The 13,093-nt window shown below is 38.9% G+C and overlaps 1 protein-coding gene across 2 annotated transcripts in view; it reads left to right on the top strand.

Moving 5' to 3' along the window:
* Positions 1 to 11,657, top strand: part of LOC145772347 (small G protein signaling modulator 2-like) — a 33,937-nt gene extending 22,280 nt beyond the window's left edge. The window contains exons 16-28 of one of the 2 annotated variants that reach the window (XM_082584224.1): positions 312 to 522; positions 1,147 to 1,341; positions 1,498 to 1,578; positions 1,979 to 2,050; positions 2,357 to 2,458; positions 3,680 to 3,816; positions 3,996 to 4,078; positions 4,416 to 4,489; positions 4,887 to 5,051; positions 5,428 to 5,571; positions 6,770 to 6,866; positions 7,951 to 8,121; positions 10,582 to 11,657. In XM_082584224.1, coding sequence (XP_082440350.1) covers positions 312 to 522; positions 1,147 to 1,341; positions 1,498 to 1,578; positions 1,979 to 2,050; positions 2,357 to 2,458; positions 3,680 to 3,816; positions 3,996 to 4,078; positions 4,416 to 4,489; positions 4,887 to 5,051; positions 5,428 to 5,571; positions 6,770 to 6,866; positions 7,951 to 8,121; positions 10,582 to 10,667 — 1,618 coding nt within the window. In that variant the 3' untranslated portion in view covers positions 10,668 to 11,657. Of the gene's footprint in view, positions 1 to 311; positions 523 to 1,146; positions 1,342 to 1,497; positions 1,579 to 1,978; positions 2,051 to 2,356; positions 2,459 to 3,679; positions 3,817 to 3,995; positions 4,079 to 4,415; positions 4,490 to 4,886; positions 5,052 to 5,427; positions 5,572 to 6,769; positions 6,867 to 7,950; positions 8,122 to 9,331; positions 9,835 to 10,581 lie in introns of those variants that run through there. The other variant, XM_082584225.1, reaches the window with a different exon arrangement.
* Positions 11,658 to 13,093: the final 1,436 nt, after the last annotated feature.

Raw genomic sequence — 13,093 nt, 5'->3', positions numbered from 1 at the left:
AAAAAGAAGAAAGTTTATTCTGGTTTTCCGGTTAGATATCACATCGTCTTTCTACGATTACTTTGGAATATTATAGCTTTGGGAGAGAAGTAATTTTACCATATCATAAACAGATGGCTCACAGTAATAGAATAGCATTATTCAAAACATTATTGTGTTATTATTACTAGTGTATTGTATTTTTTTTGAATAATGCTATTCAATCGGGTACTAAGTTATTGTCAGTCATTTTTTTATAATTCAGAAAAGTATTATATTCATTCTGTTGGTCATGTGTACAAAGATATTTAAGTGATACGTCGCTTTCTCAGATCTGCCTTGAAAACCGTGTGTGATTCCATGCGTCGTCAAATTATTTCCCGCGCTTTCTACGGTTGGTTGGCTCACTGTCGCCATCTAGCGATCGTTAGAACACATTTTACCTCTCTTGTAAACGCCCCAATGGTGTCGCCATTGGAACCGACGGACGCTAGGGTTGGTGTCACCGAAGAAGTTTGGAATGGCCTCATGAAAGAAGGAAAGGTATCTTGTCTGAATATCTACAGTACATTTGGAGTATACAGCTATACATAGTTGGGCTGCCAACAAAGTGTTTGGGTTGAAAAGTACCACAATAGTATTTAAAATAGTTTTTTTCAAACAATAACGAAGCCAACAAAACAACACAAAATCTTTTACCTCTAAAACTTTCCCCACCAGCAATCAGCAATTCAATGCTGCTTTGAATTGTAATAATTAACGCTTGTGGACGTTGAACCAATGCCAAACAGCACTGATTGTTCACCTGGACTCTTTCAAGCATTATGTGGCCGTCGCCTCCTCTTTTTCTTTCTCTGTAATAATCCTTATAATACCTAATACACGAATACAGTGGAATTTGCATCTGTTGCCTTGCACCAACAAAATATAGCTTGTCAAACGAAATATCGTTTCCGATGCAACACCGTCACCATTCGTTTATCACGTGATCTATCCAAGCAAAGTTTTAGAATTCTCCGGTTTTAGACATTTTGATTGGTGTTTTCGTTTCAATTACGTAAAGCATACGTAATTGAAAAAATGCATATTTTGAGCTTCGCAAGAAATCTTTATTAATTAAATGTACCTTGTAAATAAAAGTGTCAAGTCGTTGTCTCTTTTTTGTAGTTAATCAACTTTTCCGAGTTGTCACGGCATGTATACTTTGGCGGGGTTAAGGCGAAGCATTTACGTAAAACCGTTTGGTTGTATTTGCTTGGCTACTATCCACCTGGCTGTAGCGAAAAACAACGTCATGAAATCGACATACGAACGCAAGAGGAATACAAAGAAATACGTTTGCGTGATCAGCGAATAAAAAAGGTACAATATTTATGTTTGTTTGGTTGCTAGCGTTAACATTAATAAATATAATTGCTTGTTTGTTTTTTGGGTTAATTTGATGTTTTAGTGACGTAAGGTGTCAGTGCTTTGACAGTCAAATTCTGACTTGTCTAAACTTTTGAACAATTGCCACAGAAAGTATCAGAAATGTCTTCAGAGGATTTTCTCAGAAATGGAGGAGTGTCTAAATCCAGCCGATCTGTTCAAACACTGGCGGTAAGATCAACCATTTTCTTTCAATGTGTTAACTGTGCTAATATGAACTTTGGTGGCCGATAACCCATACCTATTAAATCAGCCATTTTTTGCATGACTTCATCGTCTGTTATCATATTTTTGCGTCATAACCTGTTGCAATTGTGAATGAGAACCGAAGAGAATTTTACGTTTAATGAAGTTTAATGACCAATTTCTTGTAATTTTATTAAAATTTTGCAATACCAGATCTTACATCAAATACCGGTAAGTCCTGCAGGAACTTGAACTGAACAACATTTGTTTGTCTTTTGGAGTCAACCTGTCTTGTACCTACTTGGGGAAAAAAAGCCTGTTTACTCGAAAAAGGATTTTCTCAGTCTTTTAATTTTAATCGACATGTTTTGTCTTGCATTTTCAGAATTCACAGTCCTCTGTGGATAGAGCATCTTTTTCTCAAGGATATCCAAATGGCTACCCAATGACATTACAGGCAGGTGTTATATGACTAAATATATATTTTACGGTAATCGTTTTTGAAGCAGTTTTGTTAAATGAGTGAGACATGCATTTTGTGGGTTGTATTGACACTGGCTGTGGAGTCGGAGGGGTTTTGGCGTGTCCGGAGTCAGAGTCGTCCGGTTATAAACCGAGGAGGCGAAGTCGTATATTTTTGGCCCCACTCCACAGCCCGGGTTTTCACGTAAGAAATTCATCAAATTCTCGTAAATCAGTTGCAAATATTCATTTGGCGTTGGGTACAGAGAATTGTCTAAAAACAAAAATTGATTTGGTATAGGAAATGTTACTGCAAATAGACCATGAGATGGACGGAGAATTATCGATCAATGGGAAAAACAATCATTTGTCAATGTCGCAAGAAAATCCACAAACAACCCAGGTACCGTATACGTCAACTATGTCTGTTGACAATAAAGATAAGCGATTTTATTTAATTGTTTTTATTTTTCATTCATTTATGTTTTTTCTTGAAAATTTGCAAACGGGTATTTATCACCATCCTTTGACAGCGCAATATTTAACACATCACTCGCTTTAATGAAAAATTCAAAAACAAATTCTCTGTTTCTTCCCGCTGCATAAAAGCTTGAACAAAGACATGTAAATAATATAAAGTGAAAATTAACAATGACCTTAAGAGAAATGTCTACAATAATCGCAAATTTTACAGCGTGGTAAAAATAAAAAGCAATCCCCAAAAAAAATCGGATTGGGAGTTATTACTGCACAAGTTACCATACTTCTAACTGCCTGAGCGTATTATATGACAAACCGATGGAGGGGGTGCTTGGTCCGTGTCACCCCCGGTATCCCAGGGTAGTGGATGCCCTTGTCGTGACCAAAATACATTCAGACAAACCCAGAGAATGTAAAAATCAGTAAAGGAATTACCAGCGATAGACTAAGAGTGAAGTAATTCGACCTTCACGCAAAAAGAAGTTGTAAATGAGCTATGAACATTTTGCTTTTACATTCCCACTGGTATATAGCAACCGAACAATTTTTTTGTCATCTCTATGTCTGAGGTCATTGTGTGGTTGGGAGGCTGGTTGACAGAGCAAACGGACAGTATGTTTGATGAGTTAATTAAACATGTCAGTCCACAGAGGGCCGTTCGTTGATTGTTCGTGTAACCATGGGCATCTGTCGCTTATCAATGGTTAACGAATATCTTGATGCGTTCCTTGTCGAAGTTCCATACAGTCTTTACGTTGTCTCCACATTTTCCAACGTTATATTGTTTTGGCGCAATGTAAAACGCGGAGGCTTTGAACCAAGTCCGATATTGACGTCGAGGGGAGCTGGTTGTGGTTGGTTCAAGGTTAAAGCACGTGATGGTGTTTTTTCAACATTGTTTTTCATTTTCGATTTACTGTTAAAGCTATTTTTTCTGGTTGCAAACATTGCTTTACTCCACAATTAATATTGTGGAAAATTTTAGTGGGGCGCAGCACCAGGCGAAGGCCCGTTCAGCAATTTTATATAAAGTGTGAAGTAAACTGGATGAATATTTCTTATTTATCAACTTGAACATGTTATTGGGACGTCCAAATATACCAACGTGCTGTACCGAATTGATAAAAGCACGCTATTTTTGCAGCATTCTCCGTCTCAGAAGAGCGCCGATCTTTCGAGATCACCGATGTATTCTTCCCTTGACCCTGCACTCGCGATCTCTATGAAACAACTGATAGCAAATGAAGATCACCTCTTGCCATCGTCCCTTCGCGAAGATGGGTTAGTCTCATTATATTTGCATAAATTCGATGACTAATAGCACATGGCAAAAAATGTTACGGTTTATTCAGCATTATGCAACAAATGGGTTCATTTTGCAATTTTATTGTTGGATTGTCATTTGAGGTAGGCTAATGAAAATTTACGTTAAGCGAATGTAACAAAATTTTTGATGACAGTATGTTGTCATCAAGTGATGACGAAGCGGAAGCGACGACAAAAGTTGAAAAAACAAACGAAACGGAAGAAAACATGAAACACAGTAAGTTGACCGTTTCATAACTACTGCTACAACATCGCCTACATTGCAAGCTGGTAAAATACCAAGGTATTAACCCAGACAGCAAATCAATCGTTTCTTACATTGGTTCAACGTGTACAGACGTTGAATCAATGTAAAAACGATTGATTTGCTGTCTGGGAAAACATTGAGTATTTTCTACATTTGATTCAGACTTTTGTGAAGACGTCGTCTTAGTGGTTGGATCGACTAGGCTAGCGACATACAGCGGCCAGTTGGTTTTCATGTCATAACTTTGAAACCCGGTTCGAAGTTTTCTCACGTTAAGGACTGCACTGATCTGTGTTATGTTTTTCAGGCGGGCTGAGCAACGGAATCACCGAAACTTCCACAAATGTTTCATCATTGGTTAGAAAATTTGTTCCTTCTTGGGTAGGTTGGCAGCTGTTCTTTTTGCTCCTGGTAGAAGATTTGATATATGTCATTATTTACATTGATTTAACGTCTACAGATGTTGATTGAATCTTTATCCTCGGACTGGGAAAGCTTCTTGCAGAGCTTAATCCTGGCAGTTTCGCATACTTGTAGAGGCGTTGAATGACTGACGTAGGCCCGGTCACCGAGCGTGGCACAGTGAAGTATCCGATTGTTGAAGTCTTGTTGCCGGGGAATTATTCCATCCATTAGAGCTGAATGGAGAGCATTCCTTAACGTGCGTTGCTCAAGCGTACGCCCTGAGAGTCGAACCAGCGCCAAAGTAGAAAGGATCCATTTGCAAACTAGGTTAAACTAAATTTTTACCTGCCAACGAGTTGTCAATTCATCGCAGATACCCAACGAAAATCCTCTTGCCGTGAACCTCTCTCAGATCGACAAGGACGTCTACAGATGCGACCGCAACCACGACTACTTCACTCGAGCAGAAAACCTGACCAAATTGCGTAATATGATGAGTTGCTACGTGTGGCAGCATCCAGAAACAGCATACGTACAGGTGGGACTGGGCGTCGATTTGAAATATTATATCCTTTCATTTTTCCGTCATTAACGTGTCCGAAACGGAAAAGTACGACAAACGATATACCAGCACGTCAATGAACGAAAAAAGATTGCAAAACCTTCTTGAATGGTTTAAAATAAACCAGGAAAGTGTTAGTGTTGTTGCAGCCAAGTCGGTTCCAAATTTTTAATTTACAATCTTTTCATTAAATTATATTCTGCAAACGCCAACGCCTTGTTGTTGATGCAAAAAGACTTTAAGTTTTGTGCATTTTCATTCGAGCCTCGGTAGAAGCGACCGCGCATGAGAGCAAACAAATCTGGTCGTGTTGTCAAGATGGCGACGAATGAAAGTTTTCTTTCACTTCCAGGGCATGTGCGATCTTGTCGCTCCCTTGCTGATCCTGTTTGATGACGAAGGTGTCGTGTTCGCTTGTTATAACAAACTCATGGAGAGAATACCGTTTCGGAATTCGATGGACACTCGCTTGGCTAGCCTGAAGTCGCTAATGCAGGTGAGTTGTCACTGATCCTTCTTTATTGTTGACCTGGTTATTTTGTTCTGACACAGTAACGAAAATTTGAAGTTAGTTTTCGTGAAATAATTCCCCAACTTTTCAGTTGTGGCGCGCACCACATGGATCAGATTTCACTGGAGTACGAGTTCAAAGTTTGCTCAATTTTGAGTGTTATGCCAATAGAACGAGATGCACTTCTCACCAACTAAAAATTGAATGAGGCTGTTCACCAGGCATTTAATTAAACAACATGATATACGTTCTTCTGGTGCAAACTAAGCTGAACTATCACAAGATCAATTCTTTTATTCCGGTAGTGACTACCTGACCTAGGTAATGGTTATCTGACCTAGCCCCCTGAAGAAGTCAGTCGTGTCTGATTGACGGAACGTCGGAATAAAAGCAGATTATCACCTTATACATCTTATGATAGTTCAGCTTAGCTTGGATCAGAAGAACATATATCATGTTGTTTAACTTCTCACCAATTACTGTTGGGCCTAACGCTTTAGCTCAAAACTGTTTTATTTGTTTATTTCGAGTTAAAAGTATGTGCTACCATGGCCACCTAAAGATACGGCCTGATTTGTCACATTTTGCAGAAATTTCCAGGTTTTTCTAACTTTGGGCGAACGTTTAAATGAATTTTTCTGAAAATTAGATTTTTACGCTTTCTTTATTCTTTTCCCCAGATGACACAATAGGTTTTAACATCCTCACATGTTAAAAAACAAAAAAAATTTGATTTTTTAGATTTTAGTCAGACTGTTAATTTTCAATAACAGTCTGATTTTGCGTTTTTCAGCTTACTTTTTCTCATTTGCTACTGCTTCCCCAAGGCAACAAAAAAGTTTTTTGTCATTAGGAAACCGCAAAAAGTAAAAACATCTCAAAAAATGTCAGTCAAGCAGTAGCAGTAGCTGTAATCAAAATCTGCAAAATGTGACAAATCAGGCCGCATCTCCAGGTGGCCATGGTGCTACTTAAACATTTACTGAGAACAATAATTTGAAATACATGTTTTGTTTTACATTTTTAAAGTGTATTTTAAGAAACAATGAACAGAATAAAACAAATATGTGGCAACTAACATTGTGAAGTAAAAGTAATTTTGAAGTTCGTCAAAATCTCAAAATTTTCATTGGTTTTTGACGTTTTTTCGTGTGTGCTTGTTGCCGTTACCGAATGTGTTTAGATCCTGGATGGTGAATTATACGCGCATTTATCTAAGGAGAGTGATGACCCATACTTCTTCTTCTGCTATCGTTGGTTCCTTCTTGAGTTCAAGAGAGGTTGGTGAAATTCTTATCTATTGCACGATTGCGAAAAGCAGTGTTGTACGTTGACGTCGTCAATTTGACTGCGTCATTTTTTGTTTTCATGGAAAATCTCGTTTCATCCATGAGAGTTTCACAATGTATTCTGGCCAGCGCGACTCTCCGAATTACCGGCTTTCGCGTTGGTTGGAATGGCTACCTGGAATACAAGCGGAAGAAGTTCGCCAAATAGTGATCACTAATGTCGTGAGCAGTATCGAGAACGAGGGATTAGAGAGAGAAAGCGAAAAATCAATGAATGTCATCGCGGAGGTTGAAGATACTTTATTTCAAGATCTCTATGCCCCTGAAAAGAGCGATGTTGGTGCAGTGGACCTCGTTGAAAGATTCATATATGCTACACCATTACAGCATGCTTGGATCAGTGATACTTTTCCGAGTAAACGTTTTCAAGGCTTGTTTTTGAAATACAACACACCAATACCATCCAGCGCTGCCATGGAACGCATGTTTTCACTTGGAAAGGACATTATGCGTCCCAAACGCAGCAGATTGTCAGACAAACATTTTGAAATGCTTGTGTTTCTGCAAGGAAACAACTAAGAGGCTAAATAGGCTTAGCTAATTACAATACAGTCTCAAAACATAATACCTGCTCTTTATTTATAGCCATTGTTAGCCTAAACTTGGTTGAAATACTTCTGTTTTATGAGACCCTGGTTAAAATAGCGCTAGAAATTAGCGCTGACGCCGTCAATTTCTTAAAGAGCTGACGCAGTACTTCACGCGTGAAGTTTTTAAGCAATTCGCGCTGACTATTTCATTGACGCGTACAACACTGGCGAAAAAGTTCTTTTTTAACCGAAAATTGTCTGAAATTTCTGAAATTTGTTGTTAGATTTGCATTGAACGAAAAAAGAGCAACAGTTGAAAGTGTATTTTTAAAATAAGAATGCGATTTTATAACAAATCCAATGCCTTTTGCTTGAAGCTTTAAGCCTCTGTCACCAACAAAAAAAATCGTTTTTTGTGATTGATTCCATCACTTTTTGCAAATATAGCAGACATCTGCAACTATTTTATTTTCTTCATTTTACAGAGCTCTCTTATGATGAAGATATATTTGCCGTGTGGGAGCGATCATGGGCAGCGAAGGAATGCTCCACCAAAGACTTTTCCATTTTCTACGCTCTGGCCATGCTTGAAACATACCGTGATATTATCCTTGAAAACAAAATGGATTTTTCCAGCATCGTCAAGTTTTTCAATGGTAAGAGAACGCCCGTGCCACTATGTGACGCCACTGCTTCACATAGAAATCGTTTTCACCTCGACATCATCATCATCATCATTCATTTTGCTTCAAAGATAAAAATGAATGGCGCAATGGATAAAAAAATGCTTCTGTAACGGAAAACTAAGAAAATGACAAGATCTGGAGATATTTAGCTTTTTGCTGTTGGGCTCGTATTACATAGAATGGTTGCTGACAACATTAGCTCCGTTAGCTCAGTGGCTGCGCGCCCGACTCAAGATCACGCGGCGCAAGTTCGACTCTCGGGGTGTGCGCTTGAGCAACGCACTTCAAGACCGCTCTCCATTCAGCGGCACCTAATGGATGGAATAATTCCCCAGCAACAACACTTCAACAATCGGAAAACTTCACTCTGCCAATCTCGGTAAATCGGCCCTGCGTCAAGAGCCTCTACAGTCTACAACAGAGGTCGGCAACCTGCGGCTCCGGAGCCACATGCGGCTCTTTCAGCCCTCTGCTCTGGCTCCCGTGACTTTAAACACTGCGAGCTTGGGCAATACAAAAAAATTTTGTTGTAAATTAATAACTGCTCTAGGCTGTAGTTTAAACTAGTTTTTTTGAAAATTATGACCTACAAATCCGTTCACTGTATGTTACATCAGGAGGCATTGTGCGCTCAAACATTTCCACGAGAGTGCAATGAAATGATGAATCTCGTCATTCGAGTATTAAACAAAATAATTGCACAAGGATTAAACCACCGACAGTTTCGTTCATTATTAGATGAACTTGATAGCACATATCCAGATCTGCGGCTACACAACAATGTCCGATGGCTGTCCCGAGGGGAGGTACTGAAAAGATTTGCTGTGAGTTTGGAACACGTAAAAACGTTTTTAAAAATCAAAGGGCTCTCTTTTCCTGAATTGGATCAGCCAGATTGGGTAGAAAAGTTGCATTTCATGGTGGATATGATATCGCACCTCAACACGTTGAACAAAAGCTTGCAAGGAAAAGGTAGCACAACCCTGCAGATGCTGGAGGAGGTTTTGGCTTTTGAGCGCAAGATGACAGTGTTTGCCAGAGATTTACAAAGATGTACACTACTTCACTTTCCCTTTCTAAAAGAGTTCAAAGAAGCACACAACCAATTAAATTTTGTTTACTTTCAGCAAGCTATCATCGATATGCAAACTGTGTTTCAACAACGATTCTGTGATTTTAGGAAGGAAAAAGACACGTTATCCTTCCCTATTACCCCTCTGGAAATCGATCCATTACTGCTGAATATGACTGCATTCACAGCTGTAAGTCAATCTGGTCTTGAACTTGAACTGGCCGACATAGCTGACAAGGATGTGTGGGTATCTAAGTTCCGAAGCTTGAGAGCTGACCTTGAAGATCTTGCTCGCCAGAAGGCCACGCTTCGTCACAACCACAAATGGAGTGACCTTGAAAAGCTTCAAAAACCAGACAAGCTCGTGTTCGATACGTGGAATGCCATACCTGACTCTTACATGAACATGAAAAAATATGCATTTGGAGTTCTGTCGATATTTGGATCAACATATTTATGCGAACAAAGTTTTTCGGTCATGAATTACTTAAAAAATGAACAACGCTCACGCCTAACAGAAGAGAGCTTGCAGTCCCAGATGAAACTCAAAGTGTCATCTTATCAAGCTAATGTAGATGTGCTGTGCAGTGAAATTCAGGAGCAAATATCGCATTAGCTGGGTGAAATAAATGATTATTTGAAAATGTATGTTTTTACCCAATACTGTGCCCGTAGGTAGCCTACTAAAAAGTGTTGTGTTTAATAGTCAGGCTTTGTTTGTTGAAATTCTAGAATATTTGCATGTACAAAGCAAAAATTGAAAGAAATTCTACATGAAGTGTAGGCTATAATTACCTTTGGTTTTAATGGCCAACTCGACAGTTACATGTTATGGCTCCAAATATGTCTTAATTTGAAGAAATTTGGGAACATTGGCTCTTTTAATGCTAAAGGTTGCCGACCTCTGGTCTACAAGTACGCGAAACTACCAGGAATAACCAATCAAGGCTTTGTCAGTTCGAGAATCAAGATGCAAAAACCAAAACCAAACTAAACAACGCTTCGACAGCCAGCAGAAATTGTTCAAAGGTTCTGGGTGCACAGACTGTGATGATTATGAAGCTTTTTCAGCCCGTGGGTAAACATTTCCCCAATCCTTTGCATCGCACCTTCAGCATGGATGGATCTTGAATCGTCGATCCGAGCAGCTACAAAGATATTTTTGGCGGTAGTCATCCAATCAACTGCCAAACTAAATCAATCTCAATTCCACTTGATTTCTTGTATTGTCTTATTTTTCGAATGCAGATATAAAACTATCTACGCAGTTTTTTTGTGTTCACCATCGAAACTTTATTTTGTTCATACAGCTTCTGTGTGTATATTTTCAAAAAACTTCATATTTCATATCGTTGCAGAAATGGCGGAAAAACATGACGTCAAGAAGCTAGTCGAGCTGGCTCAGAAGCTTGTGGCAGACGTACAGTGTATGATTGAAAAGTAAATCAAGAACTATACGATGAAATGTAGTTTGTACTTCACTTCCATTTTATCCCGTTTGTTCCGTCGTGTCTTGTTGTTTGGTTTTATTTTTTAAAGTTTTACGGATCTTATTTAAGTTTATTCGTTGTCTTTTTTTCATTTTGCCATGCAGTTCTAAAAATGACGCACTATTTTTTACTTCTTGCAGTAATTTTTAACAGCTATCTATTTGTCCAACACAAGCCTATGCTGCTTTTATATCGTGTCGTTTATCTTTACTCCAAAAAGCAGTGCTTTAACACAATGTCCATTGTATCAACTTCGATCAGTGCTAGAAGTGTGATTGTTGTATTAAGGTATTTTGCTACAAAACTGTCATGGATCGTGTAGCCTACTGGTCTAGGTTTTACTTGTTGGTCTTTTTTTCATTCGTTGAAGCCAAACACTTTTAAAGTACTGTTTAGTGTTTATGTATGATAATCGCATAGCGCTGGGATAGTGTTAACTCAGCATATTGGTCTTGATTGTGGTTGTGGTAAACCCCGCAAAGTTTGGAGATGTGCTTCAGAATTACTTCGTTTGCTAGCAAGAGTTGCACTGTTCACCTGAAGAATGAGAAACCAGAGTGATTGTTTTATTACCTTGCTTCATTTAATGTGACGATGTACTTGAAAAATTTTGTGATGTTACTTAGTATAACTTATATGTTTTTTTGCGTTATGGTAACGATTCGTGACATCATATGCGACAGCGAAAATAATATGCAGGAATTTATTTCATCAACTGAAAAAGTCTATTCGAAGCTTATCGTAGCAGTTTCGCATACTTGTAGAGCAGAAGCTTAAAAGATGCAGAGCTTGCCACGGTGACTGATTGAATGTTTCTATTTGGTAGGCAACTGTTGTCGATTGTGCAGAAATTTATTGCAAAGTTTCCAGCAAATATATCAATTTGACGACGTTACTGCGGAAAACCTGCGGAATTGCATTCGCTGCAGCAAACCGTGAGAACTTTTCCGTTTAATTTCCGTTAGGTTGACCGCCTATATATTTTTGAGTAGCCTGAGTCAGTGTGCTGCAGTAGGCTAGAATGTAGAATTTTGTGGTGTAGCCTACCATAGTCCAAACAATTGTGGATTATACCGCGATAGACTACCCTGACTTTTTATCATTACGGCGAAAAATTAGCTTCACACCCAATTTTTCGTTAAATCTACAGTAGCCTACCGGTTCTTCGGTTAAACAAGCTGTAAGTAAAACCAGTCACTTTCTATACCAGTAAAAGGCAGTAAAACCAGTCACTTTCTATGGACAAGATTAACAGCGAAGACCATGTAGGCCTACTACATGGAGAGTGAAAACAAAAATTACACACATGGCATGTAGCCTACTTTCCCACGTAGAAAGTTTAATTCTATTAACTTCCACTTGAAAAAAACTTCAGATCCACTGTCAAGTCATAGAAAAAATAGCAAATCCAGTGCTGCAACATCTCTTTGGAATGTGACAGATTGCGTAGGCTATATGTAATCTGTAGGTCAGGTCGCTGCAGCAGATGGGGTAGTTTGAGGTACAGACACATCAACATACAACATTTTTTTTTCTGTGAACCAGCTGACGTTTGAGCCTTCTAGCACTCAGCCAGAGAGTTAATTCTTGCTTTAAATTTTGGTAAATCTAACAGAAGAAAAAAGAGTAATGGCAAATGTAAAAATAAAACTCCACCCCGATAGCTCAGTGGGTTAGCGCGTGACTTCTAGAACGAAGAAGCTTCAAGATCAAGCGGCGCTGCTTGTTCGACTTTCGGATTGTGCACTTGAGCAAAGGACGGCTCTCCATTCAGCGTCATCTAATGGATTGAATAATTCCCGGCAACAAGACTTCAACAATCGGATACTTCAATCTCGGTGTACAGTCCTGCTTCAGTGATCCAAAACCTCTACAAGTATGCGAAACTGTCAGGATTAAGCTCTGCAAGAAGCTTTCCCAGTCCAAGGATAACGATTCAATCAACTCACGACATCAAAATGAATATTTCCTAGCCCATGCTGGCGACGGCGAAACGTTCATTTAATTTACTTTCAGTGCATGAATCCCATGACTGCAATTAGCTGATTTAAATCTTTCCTTCTGATTAGTCAAGAAACCTCATCTGCTGCAGTTTACAAATACGCTGACTTGTTTACTGCTGTTTTGTGCTGGAAGTAGCCAAGGCGGTTGAACGTGGAGATTTCTATTAATAACTCAAAAAAATGTGTTTTTATACAGCCTGCACTCTAAAAGTAGGAATTGTAGCCTACATCATGGGGATGAGGAACTACATCCGCGACACACGATTGGGTATGCGTTTTTTTCTGCTTTACAATTGCCTGTAGCCTCATGTAGGTACTTTTTGTGAATTAGCCTATAATAAGAGTGAAGTTGGTTTCGAAGTACCATAATTTAAGGT

This window comes from Aplidium turbinatum, chromosome 6, assembly GCF_918807975.1.
Source record: "Aplidium turbinatum chromosome 6, kaAplTurb1.1, whole genome shotgun sequence".
Lineage (NCBI taxonomy): Eukaryota > Metazoa > Chordata > Ascidiacea > Aplousobranchia > Polyclinidae > Aplidium > Aplidium turbinatum.
Note: the sequence above shows the minus strand (reverse complement) of the source record. Positions and strands in the feature narration are given on the sequence as shown.